Consider the following 19187-nt stretch of genomic DNA (forward strand, 5'->3'; position numbering starts at 1 on the left):
CGACAGTCCCTGCAGTACCGGCCTTTGGCCAGCAGAGGGCAGGCAGACCAAGTGGATGGCCGTGAGTCCCAGGAGGAAAAGAGGATCCCGATTTCTCAGAAAGGGAGGGGCCTGTAGGTTTTTCTAGGGTGTGTGGGTGTGTGGCTGGGTGGGAGGATGGAAGGGGGGCTAGGTTTCCTGGAGGAATGGGAAAATATCTGAATCCAGGAGGGGCCACTCCCAAGGGGAATAAGGACACCTGGATTCCTGAGAGGAAAAACGAGGCCGAGTGCCCATTTCCCCTCCTCCCACTTTCCCACCCCCGGCTCTAGGGGCATCAGACATTAGCCTGCACCGAATGCTACTTTCCTCAGTGAGCCCCCAGGCAGGAAGAATTTAAAGGCAGAAAAGTTGTTAAAGGATCAAATGTAATTGCTTCAAGGGAGTTGCTGGGGTGAGTGGTTTGTGTGCGTAGGTAGGCCTGGGGGCCCCAGACTGGGGTAGGGGAGAGGATCCCGGACTTTCAGGGGACCCCTGAGGGGTATGAGGTTGAAGGGCAGGAAAGGGACACCCTACCTGCCCCAGTCTGGAGAGTTTTCTTTCTTCTGGCATCTCTGAGCCTTTGACTCTCTCAGGCTCTCTTTGTCCCTGAGGGACATTTATTGAGCACCCACGGTGTACCAGGCTCCGAGAGTTCTGAGATGGGCAGGTCTTCACAGAGATAAATCACCCTTTCTTTCTCTTTGCTTCTCCTCCTGGTCTCTGTTCCTCCCTCTGTCCCCAAATCCAGGGACCTGGGAGCTCCCTCCCCACCCCCCCTTCCAGGTTCCCTGTTGAGAGGTGTTCGTTGCCATGGAAACAATGACACAATGACCTTGGGTTTGGGCAGCCCCTCCCCCAGCCCTGTCATTCCTGGGGGAGGGTCCACAAGCCCAGCTCCAAGCCCTCCCCAGCCCTCCCCGCCAGAGCACACCATCCCCCTCACCACTCCGCTCAACTCAACACTTGCCCCCCTTGTTTCCAGACTGGACCAGCCCTTTGCAAAGGTAAGTCGCTCCCCTTTCTCCGCCCCCTGCCAGCATTTGGGGGAGGGGCGGATTTGAGCTCCTCTCTGACACCCGTCCTGGTGCCCTCCCCACCCCATCTCTGGCCAGGCACGTCTCTACTTCTCCCTCTGATCATAGCCTCTGTCTCTGATGGCTAGAGATGGAAGAAGAGGGCTGGGGATAGGAGGGGCCGTTCAATTAAGAGGCCAAGCAACTGCCCTCCTGCAGAGGTCTGAGAGGCAAAAGAACGTGTCCAAGGTCATGCACTTACGTGATCAAATTAATAACAGTTAACGCTCTGATTGAGGGCTTCCTATGTGCCAGGTACTTCCATAAGCACTTTATAAGTATTAACTCATTTAATCCTTACAATACCCTATGAAGATGGCATCCTTATTATCCCCAATTTACAGATGAGTAAACTGAGGCAAAAATTTTGGCAAAGCCAAAAGTAATTGCCTGAAGTCCCACTGGTAGTGGTTTGTACAGTTAAAACTTCCAACCCAAGGCTATCTGGTGGTCAATGGCCACTCCCTTTCTCAGGCAGGGGGTTTAGGGAATCAGCTCTTCCTCCTTCCCACGTAGTTGAACTTCTGTCGGCATCCAGGCTCATGATTGCAAACAATCCAATCAGAAAGAAGCATGTACGAGGAGTTGCCCAATCAGGAGCAGGGAGTTTGGAAAGCAAGGACCAATCAGAGAGGGTGGCTCTAGGGACTGCCCAATGCAGAGTAGGTTTGGCTAGAGGGATTGTGGGGGAACCAATCAGAGAGGCCATAACAGAATACACTATCCAATGGAGAGTCAGCACAATGGGGCGTGGCTCTAGCTTTGGGGCCACTCCTTCAAGGGGCCCCCAAACAAACTAGGGACCACTTTCTCTCCACCAACCTTCTCCTGGGCTTCCGCAGATCCAGGCTCCGTAATTTTTAAATCCAGGCTGTAGGTTTTCCCTGGGGGCACTTCTCCTTGCTAACCTTCAAGGAAAGTAGGGCTTATGTTGGAGAGGAAGAAACGGGATTTAGGGCAGAACTGAGAATGGCAAAAGGACTAGGCAAAAGGGACCAGTGCCTGGCCTGAAAGCTAGATGCTTTTGGGGTGGAGTTTAAGGTGCAGGGGGGGAGTGCAGGGGCTAAGTGTGGGGGGATTGGTGGGCGGACCTAGGCCTGAGGGGCAAACTTAGGTCAGAAAGGGCTGGGGAGTTTTGCTTTGGGCGGAGTCTTGGAGACAGGGTGGACCTAGGCTTGGGGGCGGGGCCGAACTGTGGAAGTGTGAGAATGGTTTTGGGTCTCTATTAGAAAATCTGGGTCAGGAATCAAGGCAGAGGGAAACTTCTACCTGTTGTCCTCTTTTCAGGCCAATTCACATTCCCTGACCTTAGGGGACATTCTCTACCCGCCCCCCCCCCCCACCCCGGGGTATCCCCCTTCCCTTCCAGTGACCCGAGGCTGGGACATTATGTTTATTGCTGAGTGTGGCCCCTGCAGTGAGTCTGGAGTGGGCCCAGCTCCCAGGCCTTCTCCTAAGAGGCATTCAAGAACACGTCTTTACTGAGCACCTCCTGGGTGCCGTTCATTGTTGTGGACACCGGAGAAAAGTGGTGCCCATGCCACTCCCCTCAGGAGGCTTATAGATCAATGACTAGACAATAGGCAATAAGCAGATAAGTAACACAGTAAAGAGGCGAAGAAGCAAACACGATGATTAACAAGCCATGTAGGAAATAAAATGAGGTGATGTGATAGATAGAAATAGTGGGACCTGTTGGGACTGTGCTTTTGCTGCCTCCTTAGTCTCTAGGAGAGTCCTCTGGCTCACGTCCCAACATCTATTATGAAAGATTTCAAACAGGCAGCAAAGTTGAAAATAATTTTACAGTGAACACCCATATACCCACCACCTAAATTCTACCATTAATGTTTTACTTGCTTTATCATAAACCCATCCATCAACCCTTCCGTCAATCCATCTTATTTTTTATGTATTTCAGAGTAACCTGCAGACATGAGGACAATTGGTAGGGGTGCAGGTGTGAACTGGGGCTGGGAAAGGAAGGCCTCTCTGAAGCGACTGCATTTGAGTTCAGACTTGGATGAAAAGGAGGAATCACTACAGTGGGGAAAGAGTGCAAGGACCCCAGGAGCTGTGATGAACTGATACTGGAGAAGTAGAAAGATCATGGTTGGTTGGGACAGGGAAACCAGAGCTCTGGGAAGAGGTCAAGAGGTGGGCGGGGCCAGAGTTTCAGTCTGTGGGGTGGGGGTGGGGCTCTCTGCTTGGGCTCAGGCTCTTTGTTTCCCTATCTCTGAGGATCTCGGTCTCTCTAATTTTCATCTATCTTCTCATCCTGTCTTTTCCCCTCCTGTCCATCCCAGGTCCGCCCTCCCCTTCCTTTCCCTTATCTGTGTGACTTGAGGCAAGTTACCTAACCTCTCTGTGGTTTTATTTTCCTCATCTGTAAAATCAGGATGTGATGGGGCCTCCTCGTCTGGCTCCTGGAAGGATTAACTGAAGTCATGTATGTGAAGCCCATAGAACCATTCCTGGCGCACAACAGTGCTGGACATGTGTCCACTTTTGCTGTTGTTACTATTCTCTCTCCGTGCTCCCAGCCCTGGACCTCCGTATCCCATCAGGGAGCGCCAGGAACCAGGGTGGGAGGTGGCAGTGGTGGTAGTGGTGGTGATGCTGGAATCTGAAGACTGAGGGGGGGATTGTGAGTGTCCTTCGGGGGGGCATCTAATGGTTGTGAGTGGGGTCAAGGTTTACTAGAGGGGAGGCTCTGCAGAGGTGCCCTTGATCTGGGGGTGGGGGGCAGGCAGGCTTTGTGCCATGACGTGACTAGGAAGAACTTAGGGAAGGGGTTTGGCAGAGGACCTTGATACAGTAGGATCCAAAATTGGAAGGGGTTGAGCTGCCAGGGAGCCAGGGACTGCAATAAGGTGGATTTGGAGGGGAGGCCTTGCTGGGTTTGGGGGTCTGGTGAGTATCTCAGAAAGAGGTGGAGAGTGGCCAGAGACAGTGGGATTTGGGGGAGGGGCTAGGGGTCAGCTATTGAATAGGAGTTGGGCAAGAAAGGAGTCTAACCAAGGAGGGAGTAAGGAATCCTGGTATCCATGGAAGTCACAGGGAAGGGGAAGGGTCTCCCGGGTCCAAAAGAGAGAATAGGAACAGGAAGGATGCAGGGAAAGAATCTGGGGCAAATCAGGGGTTCTGGAAACCAAGGGGTGCCTTAGAGGGGAGCATGGTCTGGGGTCTAACTGGGGGTAATGAGGAAAGTTAGGGGGGATAAGAGACATTTTGGGGTCCTCCTAGAAACTAGACATGGTCTGGAGTCCCTATTGGGGGTCAAGGAATGGTGTGTGGAAGGACACTGCTGGGGTCTCCAAGAAGCAGTAGGATATGGTTTGGGTCCCCAGAGGGAGTAAGACATGATCTGGTGTCTCCCTAGATATTGATATATGGTTTGGGTCCTCTCTGGGGCGTGGTAACATTCATATCTGAATGTTATGGTATGATTTAGGGTCCCTGATGGGGGTGCTCCGGGTCCCCTTAGGTGCTGGGATATGGTCTGGGGTCCCCGATGGAGTATGGGGCAGAGTCTGAGGTCACCAAGGTGAGTAGGACATGGTTTGTGGTCCTGGGTGGCTGTAGGACATGGTCTGGGTCCTCCAAGGAGGTAAGGCATGGCCTGAGGTTCCCCTGGGTATTGGGACACGTTCCCGAGATCTCCGCCGAGTCCCCACGCCAGCTGGGGCGTGGTCTGGGGGTCTCTGGGGAAGCCGGCAGGGCTGGGGGTGGGACTGGGGAGGGGTCGGGGGCGGGTCGGCGGCTCCGCAGTGGAGAGGGGTCTGCGGCGGGCCCCGGAGCGGGGGTCTGGGCTGCGCGGCCGCCCCGCCCGCCCCCTCCGGTCGGCGCCCCCTCCCCCCTTGCGGCGGTGGTGGCGGCTGGGCTCCGGCGGCGGGCGGCGCGGAGGGCGGAGCTCGGCGGCGGCTCGGGAGGGAGGGCGGGAGGCGGGAGGGAGGCGGCCCCGCGGCACCGCGCCCCCTCCCCCGGCCCTCCCCCCACCATGGCGCGGAGCGAGGCGGCGGCGGCGGCGGGGCCGGGCCCGGGGCCCCCCCGGGCTGGGTGAGCGCGGCCCGCAGCGGCCGGGGAGGCGGCGGGCGGGGGCGCCGGTGGGAGCGCGGGTGTGAGCGTGCGAGCGTGTGAGTGTGTGTCCGCGGCGCTGCGGCGGGCCCGGCGTGCGCTCGCGCGGCCCTGTGTGTGCCCGGCGCCGGCGTGTGCGGCGCCCTGCTTGTGTGGCCATCCGGGTGTGTGCTGGGTGTCGAGCCGAGGTGCTGTGTCCGGCCGCGCGCGTGTGTCCCCCGAGCGGCTGCTCCTCTGGCTGTGTGTCTGGGGGGCTGTCGCGCGCCCATCGGAGGGGCTGTGTGCAGGTGTGTGTGCGTGGGTTGTGTGCCCAGGTGTGGGTCCCCCCCCCCCCCCCCCCCACGAGTGTGTGCGCGGGGCTGGCTGCGCTGGGTGTTTGTGTCCAGGTTGGATGTCCATCCGAGGGTTTGTGTAGCCGGGTGTGCCCGTCCTGGTGTCCATTTGTGTGTGTGTATGTGTGTGTCTGCGGGTTGTGTGTCTCCGAGGGTGTGTGTCTGTGCGTCCACGTCAGGTTCCCGGCCGGGGGCTGGGGCTCGTTCCTTGTGGGACCAGGCCTCTGTGTGGCTTTGGGGGATGGGGAGTTTGCCGCTCCCTCGGTCTATGTCAATTGGGGGGTCCTCAGCGGTCCTTGGGGGAGACGGCCATGTCTTCCCCTTCCCGGTGGCTGGGGGTGGGGGGGATGGGCGGCCGGTAGGTGGACAGATGGAGGGATGAGAGGCCGAGGGATGGACAGATGGGCCCGAGGGGAGGGGCACAGACCCAGCCCTTCCCCACCCACCCCACCCCAATCCCCCCCGCCCGCCAGATCTCCGCAGATGGGGCCGGACTTGCCGGCATACAGATGGCCAGGCCCGGGGACCTCTGGGCTGCCTTGTGGCGGGGGCTCTGGGACTCAGTCCCCCAACCCTTTGAGACTCCACCTGCCGAACTCTGACCTCAGGCCCTGGCTTGTGCCTTGGTTGGGGGTTGGGGATGTGCTGGGAGGGAAGGATGCTAGGATTTCTTTGGCCTGGGAAGTAGGTGGGGTTGGGGCACCTCAGGGCCAGGAGGGATGTGTGTTCATGACTGTATGTGAGTGTGAATCTATGCCTATCTGTTGACTATGCTACCGTGGTTCAATATTTTGTATGCATTTTGGAAGTGTGTAAATCCCTCACAGGGCTGTTGTGTGAGCATGTGTCTTATGAGTGAACATCTCAGAATGTCTGTGCAAGGTGAATCTTTTTGTGCCTGTGTGCTTGTGTATCAGTTTTGTGTGTCTGTGTGTGCTTGTAGTTCTGTGTCATGTGTATGAGGTGTGTATCAGCTAGGGTGTGCATTTGGGCATCTGTTGGTGTGGGGATATATCAGTTTTGTGACCATGCTCATGGGGATATGTGAAGTTGTATGAGTGTGTATGAGTGTGTTTGGACGTTTAAAAGCATGCACCTGTGTATCTTTGATTGTGCAAGTGAGTATATGTTATATGTGTGTGCCCCTGTGTGTTGGCTAGTGTGCACGTGTTTCTCTCTTATAGGTGCATGTATCCGATTGTCTGCAAGAAGGCACATGGGTTTCTCTGTTGTGTGTGTGCATATGTATATATGAATGTGCAAGGGAAAGTCAATGTTGTACATGTGTGGTTGTGTGCAGGTTGTGTGCAGGTTGTGTCAGCCTTGAGGGTGTGGGTCTATGTTGTGAGTCCATTTATGTGTCAGTGTTGGTCTCTGGGGATTGGTCTATGTGCCGGGCGTATGCACACATGTGCCTGTCTTCCTGGCATAAGGCTGACCCCACTTCTTGGCCCAGTGAGATCTGGGCCCATGTGGTGTGACCCGTGGTATGCTGGGGTCCATCCAGGGGGTCCAAGGACACAAGTGCGTCCACATGTTGGGCTAAGAGGCCATGGAGGGTGGGGGGCACACATCATGCTGGTGGGTCCATGGAAATCCAGACGTAGAGACTTGGGCCCATGTGGGTTTTGGCATGTCCACACATGTTGGTGTGACAATGGTGTAATGGCAAGGATGGGGACCGCTGGTTCTTTTCCTACCCCCAGTACCATTCAGCTCTTTGAAGTTGGAGGACTAGGATGTGAACTCTGGAAGGAGGAGACTGGAAGCCTGGAATCCTGAATCTGAGAAGGCTGCTGGGAGGCCAGATTCCTGGGTCTTGAGAAAGGAAGAAACTGAGACCTTGACTCTGGAGTTTGAAGGAGGAGGAAGCTGGGGTTGTACACACCAGGGTGGAAGGAAGGGGAAGGGGCTGGGGTTCCTGGCCTCTTGAGCCCACAGAGGACAAAGAGTTAAAGTCCTGGACTCCTGGGTTTTGGAGGGTGAACAGTCCTGAGACCCAGACTCCCTGGATTCCAGAAACAACTCACTGGGTCTGTCTGAGCCTATGCAGAGCCTGCAGCAGGAGGGCTGAGAGAATGATCACACCAGGGACTTCCTTGGCTGAGATGGTCTCTGAGGCAGGTCTTCAAAGAGGAGCCAGAAGGATGCTAATAAGGTCATTTTGTTCCTTTGCAGGTACCGGCCCAGGCCCTAACTCCCTGCAGAGAGGTGAGTGGGGTCCCTCAGGCTGGGGAGAGAGATGTGGAGTGATTGGGCCTGTTCTGAGCCAGCTGGAGGCCTGGAGCCCTGCCTGGTATGGATTTCAGGGCAGGGTATGGCAGTGTCGAAAGGGCCCCGGGGTGGGGGGGGGGGGGGGGGAGGGGGCGGCCATGACAACAAGATCAGGAGCATCATGTTTGGATCAGGGCTCGTGGTGGAGCCAGGGCATGGGTGGTAGGTGGGGGTTTCGGGCCTGGAAGCATCTCCTCTCTGGGTGGGTCAGGTGGTTGGGACAAGGAAGTCTCCTGATGATATCAGTAGGGGGTACAGAGAGTTTCGTGACATGAAGTGAACCTTGCATTTGGAGAGCGACATGGTTTACCATTTTGTGTGTGTGTGTGCATGCATGTGGGAAGATCTCCTGGTAGACTGATCGACTAGTGGCTGGGAGAGAGGCAGAGAAAATGATACAATAATGATGATGATGATGATGATGATGATGATGGTGATAATGTTAATAATAGGTGCTAACACTTATGTAGTGTTTAGTCTGTCAGAAACTATTCTGAACATGTTACAGTGTATTATACTTCGTCACAACCCCGTGAGGTAGGTGCCATCATTATCCCCATTTTACAGAGGAGCACACTGAGGCACAAAGAGGGGAAGTCACTGGATTCAAGTCGCGCAACGGGGAACTGGGGTGTGAACCTGAGCGGCCAGGCCCAGATTCTTTCTTGCAATGCTGCACTACCTCTCAAGAAATGTTAGCTATTTTCATTGCTGTTATTATCCCTTCGACTCGAGTCCCACCCCAGCTGTGGGAGGCCAAACCAGGCACTTCTGCTTCATAGATCGGGGTTCTGAGCCTTAGAGACCCCACAGGCAGGCAGGTGCAGAGCTGGGCCTCCCAACTCAGGAGTTCCGCCTTTCAGGTTTTCCATTCGATACAGAGCTTTATCCCAGGAGGATCGCAAGACAAATTAATAGGGGGTGCTCAGAGATGGTGGGATGCCCTGCCTCTGCCTCTTTTTCTCTCTCCAGCCCGGGCGCTGTCCCTCTGTCTCTAGCTCTTCCTCCATTTTGGTCTCTCTGTAATCTCTTAGGATCACTTCCCGCCTCTCCCTCACTCTTCCTCTCCCCATCTCTTGGGCTCAACGCCCTTCTCTGCCTGTTTCCTCCTTTCTTAGTGCTCCAGCCTGTCTTGGTTTCAGGCTGGCTCTTTGCCTCTGCACCTTTCTTTCAGAGTCTTTCTCTTTTCCTTATTTATTTATTTATTTATTTATTTATTTATTTAAGCTCTTTGCCCAATGTGGGCTCGAACTCGCCACACTGCAATCAAGGGTCACATGCTCTACTGACTGAGCCAGCCAGGCGCCCCTCAGATTCTTTTTCTTTTTGTCCCTTTGTCTCTCTCTCTCTGACTCTGTGTCTCTGTGTCTGCCAGTGCATCTCCCCCCTTGCCCACTTGTCTCTCCCTGTCTCTTTGCCCCTCTCTCTCTGACTCTCTTGGTCCCCCTCCCCACAGGCTGAAGGATCAGGGCCACAGCAGGCCACAGCCCCAAACTGCAGATCCCTAGGAGGTGGGCCAGCAAGGGACTGGGTGCGGGGTAGGGTGAAAACAGTTTCAGGGACGCCCCCTTCCCATCCTTCCCTCTTCACCCCCCCACCCACCTGGTGTTGTGATGGGAACTGACATGTCGTGGGCTGCAGCCGCCGCAGGGGAATCCCTGCCGGAAGGTTTTGCCTGGAGCAGAGGCATAGCGTGAGTGTGTGAGGGTGTGTGTGAGTGTGGGCATGTATGGGGCCTTGTATGTGCCCGCTGATGTGAGCGTGGAAGTCTGCCCGCTGTTTGGGAGCTCACCAGAGCCCAGGATGAAGCCAGGTTCAGAGAAGGACTTCCCAAGACTGGGAAGGAGACTGCTGTGTTTTTCTCAGCGCCTCCTAACTTCAGATTCCCTCTGCCACTCCCAAGGGTGTGTGTGTGGGGGGTGGTGGTGGTAGTGGTTCCCCTTAACATTTACTGGATACTTACTGTGTGTCAGGCCCTGTGCTCAGTGGCCCCAGTGAATGAGCTCACTGAACCCTTGCAACAACCCAACAAAGCTGGTATGATTGTCATCCCGTTGTACAAATTAGGAAATTATGGCCTAGTTAGGGGAAATCATTGGTTTGCGGTCACAGAACCAGCTAGTGGGGAGCCAGGACTGAACCTGAGTCTGTTTGATTTCAGAGCACTTACTCTTAATAATAGTGCACACTTCTGTACCTGGCATATATTGGGCCCTCAGTGATCATGATGAGAATAATTACCAACATGTATTGGACACATTTTATGTTCCAGGCACGGTTCTAAGTACACTATGTTCATTGATCCCGTTAATCCTCACAGAGGTAAGGCCTGTTTTTATCTCCATTTTACAGATGAAGAAACGGAGATTCAGAGAGGTTCAGACACTTGCCCGAGGTCACACAGCTAGTAAGTGTCAGAGCTGGAATTTGAACCCAGGGACTATGGCTTTGAAATCCACAACCTTAAACCCTAGTCAACCCTGATTTTTAAAAATATTTAGTGGGTACTGGAAGGCCCAGACTGGGCCAGGTGTCACCGCACCCCTCTGGTTGGAAAATCATGAGAGGTCTGGGCCTCCTAGAGGAAGGTCAGAGTTGGGATTAGGACCCTGGGGGTGGGGGGTGGAGGGCCGTGTAATTTACTAACCAGCATGGAAATATTGTCTGTTAACAACAAATGCATGCCAGGTGATGATCAGTCCTGCCTCTGTTCAGACTGGATGTCAGGAAGGCAGGGACCTGAGGCAGACTTCTAGTAGGACATCGTGGGTGGCCAGGCTGGTGGTCAAGCCCTGTGCCTGGATAACCCGTCTCGTTCCCTTGCAGGTCTCCCGCCCCACTCCTCCCGCCTTCCCTCTGCACCATGGCTCCGGGCCCCTTCTCCTCGGCGCTCCCCTCGCCGCCACCTGCCGCCCTGCCCTTTCTGCTGCTGCTCTGGGCCGGGGCATCCCGTGGGCAGCCCTGCCCCGGCCGCTGCATCTGCCAGAACGTGGCGCCCACGCTGACCATGCTGTGCGCCAAGACCGGCTTGCTCTTCGTGCCGCCGGCCATCGACCGGCGTGTGGTGGAGCTGCGGCTCACTGACAACTTCATCGCGGCCGTCCGCCGCAGAGACTTCGCCAACATGACCAGCCTGGTGCACCTCACCCTGTCCCGTAACACCATCGGCCAGGTGGCCGCCGGCGCCTTCGCTGACCTCCGCGCCCTCCGCGCCCTGCACCTCGACAGCAACCGCCTGGCCGAGGTGCGTGGCGACCAGCTCCGCGGCTTGGGCAACCTTCGCCACCTGATCCTCGGCAACAACCAGATCCGCCGGGTCGAGTCAGCTGCCTTCGACGCCTTCCTGTCCACCGTGGAGGACCTGGATCTGTCCTACAACAATCTCGAGGCCCTGCCGTGGGAGGCTGTGGGCCAGATGGTGAACCTGAACACCCTCACGCTGGACCACAATCTCATCGACCATATCGCTGAAGGTACCTTTGTGCAGCTGCACAAACTGGTTCGCCTGGACATGACCTCCAACCGCCTCCATAAACTGCCCCCCGATGGGCTCTTTCTGAGGTCCCAAGGTTCGGGGCCGAAGCCGCCCACGCCGCTCACGGTCAGCTTCGGCGGCAACCCTCTGCACTGCAACTGCGAGCTGCTGTGGCTGCGGCGGCTGACCCGAGAGGACGACCTGGAGACGTGCGCCACCCCGGAGCACCTCACCGACCGCTACTTCTGGTCCATTCCCGAGGAGGAGTTCCTGTGTGAACCCCCGCTGATTACACGGCAGGCGGGGGGCCGGGCCCTGGTGGTGGAGGGCCAGGCGGTCAGCCTGCGGTGCCGCGCTGTGGGTGACCCTGAGCCCGTGGTGCATTGGGTCGCACCCGATGGGCGGTTGCTGGGGAACTCGAGCCGGACCCGGGTTCGGGGGGATGGGACACTGGATGTAACCATCACCACCTTAAGGGACAGTGGCACCTTCACGTGCATCGCCTCCAACGCCGCTGGGGAAGCGACGGCCCCCGTGGAGGTGTGCGTGGTACCCCTGCCTCTGATGGCGCCCCCGCCGGCCGCCCCGCCGCCCCTCACCGAGCCCGGCTCCTCAGACATCGCCACGCCCGGCCGACCCGGTGCCAACGAATCGGCCGCCGAGCGCCGGCTCGTGGCGGCCGAGCTCACCTCGAACTCGGTGCTCATCCGCTGGCCGGCCCAGAGGCCCGTGCCCGGCATCCGCATGTACCAGGTCCAGTACAACAGCTCCGCAGATGACTCCCTTGTCTACAGGTGGGTGCTGCAGTCCCAGGACCTCTACCTCCTCCAGGGGCCCACCCTCCCATCTGCCCACTCCGTTGGCCTTCTTGCTCAGCTGTGGTTCTCTGGATGGACATGCGGAGTTGTCTTGGGCCCTCACCCGCCCTGTCTCCTCCTCTCTAGTTCTGTCTCCCTATCTCTTTCTGGTTTTCCTGTGTTTAGTAAATCTTCGTCGAGGACCCACACGAGCCAGACTAGGGCCGGGCACTGGAGTTATAATAGTGAACGTGCCCAGCAGCATCCCTGCTCTCTGGGGTTCATGGTCTAGGTCACTGCTGGCCGAGGGTGCTTGATTCTGCACCTTGTCAGTTAAACATTTTGGAACATGAAATATTCTCACACACTTAGATTAACCCATACCAGTGTCACTGTTAGCAACACATCAGGTACATTATAGAACAGGGAACGAAAAGTATGAGAAAAATATATAAATGACCATTTGATCCTCCCTACTTTGTTGTGAAGCAATGATGATACCCCCTCCCATTTTATAGACACACCTGAGTTATTTCCACCATCCACTGGGTTAGCAGCCCTTGCCCTGGTGTGGACAGATCTGTACAGCATAGACAGGCATTAAAGGGCTACTTTCTCCCATCAATTCTCTTGCTTGTGCCTCTGTCTGTCCCGTCTCTCCCTCCTGTCCTCATGAGGCACCAAGCCCCTGCTCCGTGCTAGGCCCTGTGCTATCTCATTTGAGCTTCCCAACTCTGCCGTGAAGCAGTCATGATCCCCCTTCCCTTTTTATAGACAGGGAAACTGAGACTCAGTGGGGGGAATCACGTGCTCAAGGTCACAGAGGAAGTGACCAGGATTCCAGCCCTAAGCCTTCTAACTCCTAATCTTGCCCTTTATACATTGAACACACATTTATCGAGCCCCTACTTTTTGCCAGGCAGGGATTAGGGGAGAAGGATAATACATTTCTGTCAATAGCTTTTAGTTTCTGTGTCTCTCCACCTCTCTGTTTCTCTTCTTCTCTAACTCTTAGCCTCTGTGTGGTGCGGTGAGGGGAGGTTCACAGACCCTCGGACCGTGCATGTATGCAGATGTTGGTGGCCCTGTGTCCCCAGCAGGGCAACAAACCCCTGTTCTCTTCCTTTCCCCTCAAGGCCACAGTTCAGTCCTCTGTCCCCCATTGCAGATGCCTGTGCTACGGTGCTGCAGGGGTTAACCTCCTCACTGCTGCCACGGGGCGGAGGTGACATCCAACCAGAAGCCTGCTCTGCTGCTTGCTTGCGTCTTGCAGCCAATTAGAGACACATGGGCTGAAGCTTTCTTAAGGAGCCAGCCTCTGTCCTTGAAAAGTGGGGAGCCCCTAGCAACTGGTTACTTTGGGGGAAAGGAGCAAGACGAATCCAATGCTCTTTGGGAGAGGAGATGAGAAGAGGAGGAAGACTTGCAGCCAGGGGCCCAGGGCTGGAAGGGGTGGGGGGCAGTGTGTGAAATGGCAGGCAGGGGGTGAGTTGGAAAAGCGGGTAGGCCTTTATGGGTGGGGGGGGGGGAATGGGGACCATACTTGAAATCTTTTGGTTTGAAGGGTGGCTCTGGCTATAAGGGAGCTGAGGTGGGCTTCAGGACCAGAGATGGCAGAGGTGGCTTGTTAGAGAGAATGTGAAGTTGCTGAGGGGCTAGAGACCTGTGGGGGGGGGGGGGGGGGGGGCGTGGCCTTTCAGAGGAGATGGAGCTCCTGCCACATGGTCTTGGGCAACAGTCCTTGTCTCTGGTGACCCACTATGAGATTTTTAGGTGAGGGGAGCTTGTGAGGTTGAGTGCTGGGCATACAAATCCATGTGGATGTGGCAGTCCTGGCTTAGCCAAGGCTGGATGTGGCCAACAGCACAGAAGAGATGTGCCCAACAGGAGAGGGTCAAGGCCTAGTGGGAATGCTCTTCCAGCTGGGGAAGAGTGCCATTGGCAGTAAAGTGTGAGCCACGGTGAGGGTGACTGGCCAGCACTGGGTGGGATCCAAGCTAATCATGGTGAAATTATCCAGTGCCAGGCTTTAGGTAGGTGAACTCATTCATACTTCACACTTTCTCTATGAAGAAGACAGAAGAATTCTTACTGTCTCCATTTTGGGGAAATGAGGCACAGAGATGTTAAGAAACTTGCCTAAGGTCACAGAGCTAGCAAGGGGCAGCAGAGAGACTCAAACACAGGCCCCCAGGCTTTGTCGGCATAACCACTTCTTTGCACTGCCCTCATTAGAAGGCAGGGGCCTATAGCAAGAGAGTGGCATGCTTGCTTGGTTACCTTTGACCCGATTGTGGATGAAATTTACCCTGGGGGCATGATTTCACGACCTCTGGTGGTATGGGGCACAGCATGAACACAAGGTGATCGATATTGCAGGACACGCAAAGAGCGGACATGGTCCCAGGCACAGTAGGGAAACCATCTGTAGTAGGCCCTGTGGAGTGTGGCTTGGAAGTGATTGGTCAACCAGAAGTGGAGTGGCCTATAGCCAGGTCCCCTTGGTGGGTGGGAATATGTAGTTGAGGGGCTTGGAAATAGACAGAGGAGGCTAGATGTATGTACCCAAGGTGGGAGGTGCAGATGAGGGGCGTGGCCTGTATCATGGTTTCCCGGAAAGGATGGGAATACGAAGAAAAAAGAAACTAGAAGAGCATCTGTTGTCCCAGTAGGAGTAAGACAGGGGGTGTGAGTTGACTTCGGTGTCCACTTGAGGGAGGATGGGACGTGCAGGAAATAGTATTGGGGCCCCTTCAAGGATGGAAATCTATAGATCAGAGACTCTGAATGGCAGTTGACCCACATTGAAGGCATGTTCCTTAAGGGCAGGATTTAAAAGCTATAGTACTCCTCCCAGGCAGGGTCCAGGATATGTAGACGAGGGAACACGAATGGCAGATATTATCGTAGCAGGTGATGAAACACCACAGGGAGTGGTTCTGAGGTCTGGGCTTGCAGATGAGGGGCGTGGCCTGTAGCAGTGGTCCTGAGAGGATGTACATTTGCTGCTTGAATGGCTGCTGTTGTCCCATAGAGAGTGAAATATCGGTAGGAATGCATGGTTTGTTCCCTGTTGGTCACCACGGAGGGGACACGCAAATGAAGCGGTACCGTTCATAGTGGAGCTAACCCAGTGCTGATGCCGTCCCCTCCTGCAGGATGATCCCATCCACCAGCCAGACCTTCCTGGTGAATGATCTGGCAGCAGGCCGCGCCTACGACCTGTGCGTGCTGGCAGTCTACGACGACGGGGCCACTGCACTGCCGGCCACGCGAGTGGTGGGCTGTGTGCAGTTTACCACTGCCGGGGATCCCGCGCCCTGCCGCCCACTGAGGGCCCATTTCTTGGGTGGCACCATGATCATCGCCATTGGGGGCGTCATCGTCGCCTCGGTCCTCGTCTTCATCGTTCTGCTCATGATCCGCTATAAGGTCTACGGCGACGGAGATGGCCGCCGCGTCAAGGGTACCTCCAGGTCGCCTCCGCGGGTCAGCCATGTGTGCTCGCAGACCAACGGCGCAGGCGCATCGCAGGCCCCGCCCCCGCCGGCGCAAGACCGTTACGAGGCGCTGCGCGAGGTGACGTCCCCAGCTGCTGCAGCTTTGGCGGTCGAGGCGAAGGCCGCCGCCGCCGCCGAGATGGATTCCACCGAGCCAGAGGCCGTCCTTGGACGCTCCCTGGGCGGCTCAGCCACCTCGCTGTGCCTGCTGCCGTCTGAGGAAATCTCTGGGGAGGAGTCTCGGGCCACGGCGGGCCCTCGGAGGAGCCGTTCCGGGGCCCTGGGGCCGCCGGCTTCGGCGCCCCCCACTCTAGCTCTGGTTCCTGGGGGGGCCCCGGCCCGGCCGAGGCCGCAGCAGCGCTATTCGTTCGACGGGGACTACGGGGCACTCTTCCAGAGCCACAGTTACCCGCGCCGCGCCCGGCGGACAAAGCGCCACCGGTCCACGCCGCACCTGGACGGGGCCGGAGGGGGCGCGGCCGGGGAGGACGGAGACCTGGGGCTGGGCTCCGCCAGGGCACGCCTGGCCTTTACCAGCACCGAGTGGATGCTGGAGAGTACCGTCTGAGCGGCGGGCGGGCGCCGGGAAGCCTGGGTGCCGCGGACAAACGCCCAGCCACCCGGACGCTGGGGCAGGACTCGGGGGAGAAAGCACGGCGCCTAGTGGTCAGACTGGAGGGGGAGACGCGCCCTTCTCCTCCCTGAAGGGGGCGAGGCTGCCTCGTCTGCAGCTCTTGGCCACGCCCCCGGGCCCGGGGGAGTTAGGGGGCGGGCAGCCGGGCCCCCCTCCTCCAAGGACTCCTCGTCCCCCTCCTGCCCCTCCCCCCGCGCGCTCGCGGACCTCGCTGGAGCCGGTGCCTTACACAGCGAAGCGCGGGGAGGGGCAGGGCCCCCCCGACACTGCAGCACTGAGACACGAGCCCCCTCCCCCCGCCCGGGACCGGGGCAGGGGCGAGGGGCCCATTTCTTGTATCTGGCTGGACTAGATCCTATTCTGTCCCGCGGCGGCCTCCAAAGCCCCCACTCCCACCCCATTCACCTCCCTGGTCCCGTCGGGTCTGGCTTGGGGTCCCCCTTTGTTCCCTTCCTCTCTGTCCCGCCCTATGTCGTCTTTGTCTTATGTCTCTGTCCTTCCCTATTTGTCTCTCTCTGTCCCGCCGTCTCTTCTCCCTCCCATATCTTGTCCAGTCTCCCTCTCTCTCCTGATTACCTCTTCCCACTACACACTCTCCCGGGCAGGTCCCACTGGAAGGACCAGAGTCTCCCCTATCCCTCCTTCTTTCCCCAAATAAACCCCCACATGAACAAGATCCAAAACCAAATCCTCCCCTCCCTGCCGGAGCCGGGACCCTCCGCCGCAGCAGAATTAAACTTTTTTCTGTGTCTGAGGCCGCTCTGCTGACCTCTGTGTGTCCGTGTGTTTGGGGGGATATGTGTGTGTGATCTGAATTACAGCGTGCCGACTCAAGTGAGACTGGAGGAAGGATGGCTAGTTGGGACCAGGGATACTTGCAGATAGTTTCCCGTCCTCTGACTTAGAGGTGGGGAATAATAAAAATGATAACAGCTAACATTTAGTGAGCGCTTACTATGTGCCAAGCACTTAAGACATTTAATCCTCTGAACAACCCTAGTACACCTGCACTGTTATCCTGTTTTGCAGATGAGGAAATTGAGCCCAGAAAAGTTAAGTAACTTACCCAAGGTCACATAGCCAGAACAGAAGGTAGCAAAATTGGGATTGAAAAAGGCAGGCAGCCTGACTTCTGAGTCTGTATTCTTAACCATAGAACTCGACTGCTGAGCAGCTTGGTGGATGTTCATTCTGCACATGGGCTAAGCACAGCTCAGCTCTCTGAGGTCAGACCGCTAGCTGTTTGAAGTGGATATGTTTAATCCCATTTTACAGTCAGGAATCTGAACCAGGGAGAAATGAAAGGCACTATCCCAAGGCCCCCAGATGAGGAAATAGGGTAGCTGGCAGTTTGACCTCAGTATCGACTCCTCTCTACTACACTATATTGCCTCTGGCATCCATCTGGAGGCCAGGGAATGGCCCCAAAGACCTTGGTTAGCTGAGCGTATCCAAAGTCAACCTGGGGGAGGGGATGAGGGAAAATGCTCATTGGTCACTGTCTGGAATGTGAGGGATTCTAGGTGCTAGAGTTTGCTGGGAACACAGAGAACGGTGTGTGGGGAAAAGTTTCTCAGGGGAGGCTGAGGGCTATGGCTGGGGAAGGAAAGTTGGTCCGATGGGGGTGCCCCAGCCCTTGGGGAGAAAGGCTTGGCCTGCGGTGAAAACTACTCCTTGATCCTGGAGAAGGAGGAAAAAGGCTTCTTGCCAGCCAGGGGCCCCCTGAGGCCCGGAGAGGAGGAGAGAAAGACGGAAATAGAAACGAAGCAGGAGGGAGGGGGATGAAGCTGGGCAGACAGGGTGGGAAGCAGCAAGGACAGAAGCACCAGCGACTCACATGCCATGAGGCTCCCTCACCCAGTGGCCCAGCCACACTTCTCTCAGTCATCACGACTCCTGGCTACTGAGGGCTTCCCACATGCCAGGCGCTGTGCTCACAGACCCTCCCTGATGCAAGCAGAGAGCATGCAAGCCAGTGCCCAGCAAAATGGGAGTTACTCAGCACGATTGCATTTATGCTCTGCAACAGATGTGTGTAGCGTGTGCATCCGATTCTCTAGAGGAGGAAACTGAAGTTGAGAGAGGTTAAGGGAGCTGGCCCAAGACCATACAACCACCTAAGGGCAGAGCCACGATCGGAAAGCTTACTGCCTCCAAATCCTGCACACCTAACCAGCTGACTATATTGTCTCTGATTCACCCAATAAAGCTTTCTCGAGCATGTACTGTGTACCTGGCTCTGTGCAGGGGATACAACAGTGAACAAAATAGTTAAATAAGACAAAACAAGAAACCCCTGCCCCATGGAGCTTATATGCCCCAGGGGAGGGAGGGTGTGACAGTAAACGCCTTGTCCGGTGGTAAATAAATGTCGCATAAAGAATGAAAATGGAAGAGGACAAGGACTGATGGGGGTGGGGGGGTGGGGAGGCCTACTTCAGATCAGAGGGTCAAGGAGTGTGGTGGCGGAGCTGAAGAAATCCATTGTAGGAAGAGCCAGGGAAAAGCATTTTAGGCAAAGTGAATGGCACATGCAAAGCCCTTAAGGGAAGCAGGTGCTCAGTGTGCTGGAGGTACTATGTCTGGGCTGGAGTGAGTGGGAGAGTGGGAGGGGAGGAGGCGGGAGAGGTGAGCAGGAGGAGATTCTGAAGAGCCTTGTGGACTGGGGTCAAGAGTCAAGATTTTATTCTCAGAGCTACGGGAAGCCAATGGAGGGATTTCTGTAGAGGCAGTATATGGTCTGATTTTTGTGGAGACCCCAGCTTTGGGGTGGGGTGTGCGTGCCTTAGAAACCGAATCAGCAACTGCCATCTCAGAGTTTGGCATCTACCCGTTGACACATTTGGGGCCAACATGATCCCCGGTTCGGCCCTTTGGATGACACTCCATCCACCTTCCTTCACCTGTAACCTCTTCATTTTAGTAGAGATGTATTTATCAATGCCAATGCCATGCTTGGTTTTCAAAATTGAGAGCTTTAAGGGGCACCTGGGTGTCTCGGTCA

The 19187-nt window shown here is 56.3% G+C and overlaps 1 protein-coding gene across 4 annotated transcripts; it reads left to right on the top strand.

Annotated features, from left to right (window-relative positions):
- The first annotated feature begins 45 nt into the window (after nucleotides 1-45).
- Nucleotides 46-18387, top strand: LRFN1 (leucine rich repeat and fibronectin type III domain containing 1). Of its 4 annotated transcripts, none has more exons than XM_042920522.1 (5): nucleotides 46-1025; nucleotides 3016-3206; nucleotides 7682-7714; nucleotides 10130-12046; nucleotides 15208-18387. In XM_042920522.1, exons 4-5 carry the CDS (start codon nucleotides 10641-10643, stop codon nucleotides 16115-16117), a joined length of 2316 nt encoding a protein of 771 aa, XP_042776456.1. In that variant the 5' UTR covers nucleotides 46-1025; nucleotides 3016-3206; nucleotides 7682-7714; nucleotides 10130-10640; the 3' UTR covers nucleotides 16118-18387. The 4 variants fall into 4 exon arrangements, with proteins under 4 accessions (XP_042776456.1, XP_042776458.1, XP_042776457.1 ...); XM_042920524.1 differs by lacking the exon at nucleotides 46-1025 and adding an exon at nucleotides 1135-1967; XM_042920523.1 differs by lacking the exon at nucleotides 46-1025 and having other exon boundaries at nucleotides 2463-3206.
- Nucleotides 18388-19187: the final 800 nt, after the last annotated feature.

This window comes from Panthera leo, chromosome E2 (genome assembly GCF_018350215.1).
Source record: "Panthera leo isolate Ple1 chromosome E2, P.leo_Ple1_pat1.1, whole genome shotgun sequence".
Lineage (NCBI taxonomy): Eukaryota > Metazoa > Chordata > Mammalia > Carnivora > Felidae > Panthera > Panthera leo.

Excerpts from the sequence above, each read along its gene's own strand:
- LRFN1 (XM_042920522.1), top strand. The coding sequence starts at position 10,641 with ATGGCTCCGGGCCCCTTCTCCTCGGCGCTCCCCTCGCCGCCACCTGCC. Across the intron at positions 12,047-15,207 it reads GATGACTCCCTTGTCTACAG|GATGATCCCATCCACCAGCC; the intron begins GTGGGTGCTGCA and ends CCCCTCCTGCAG.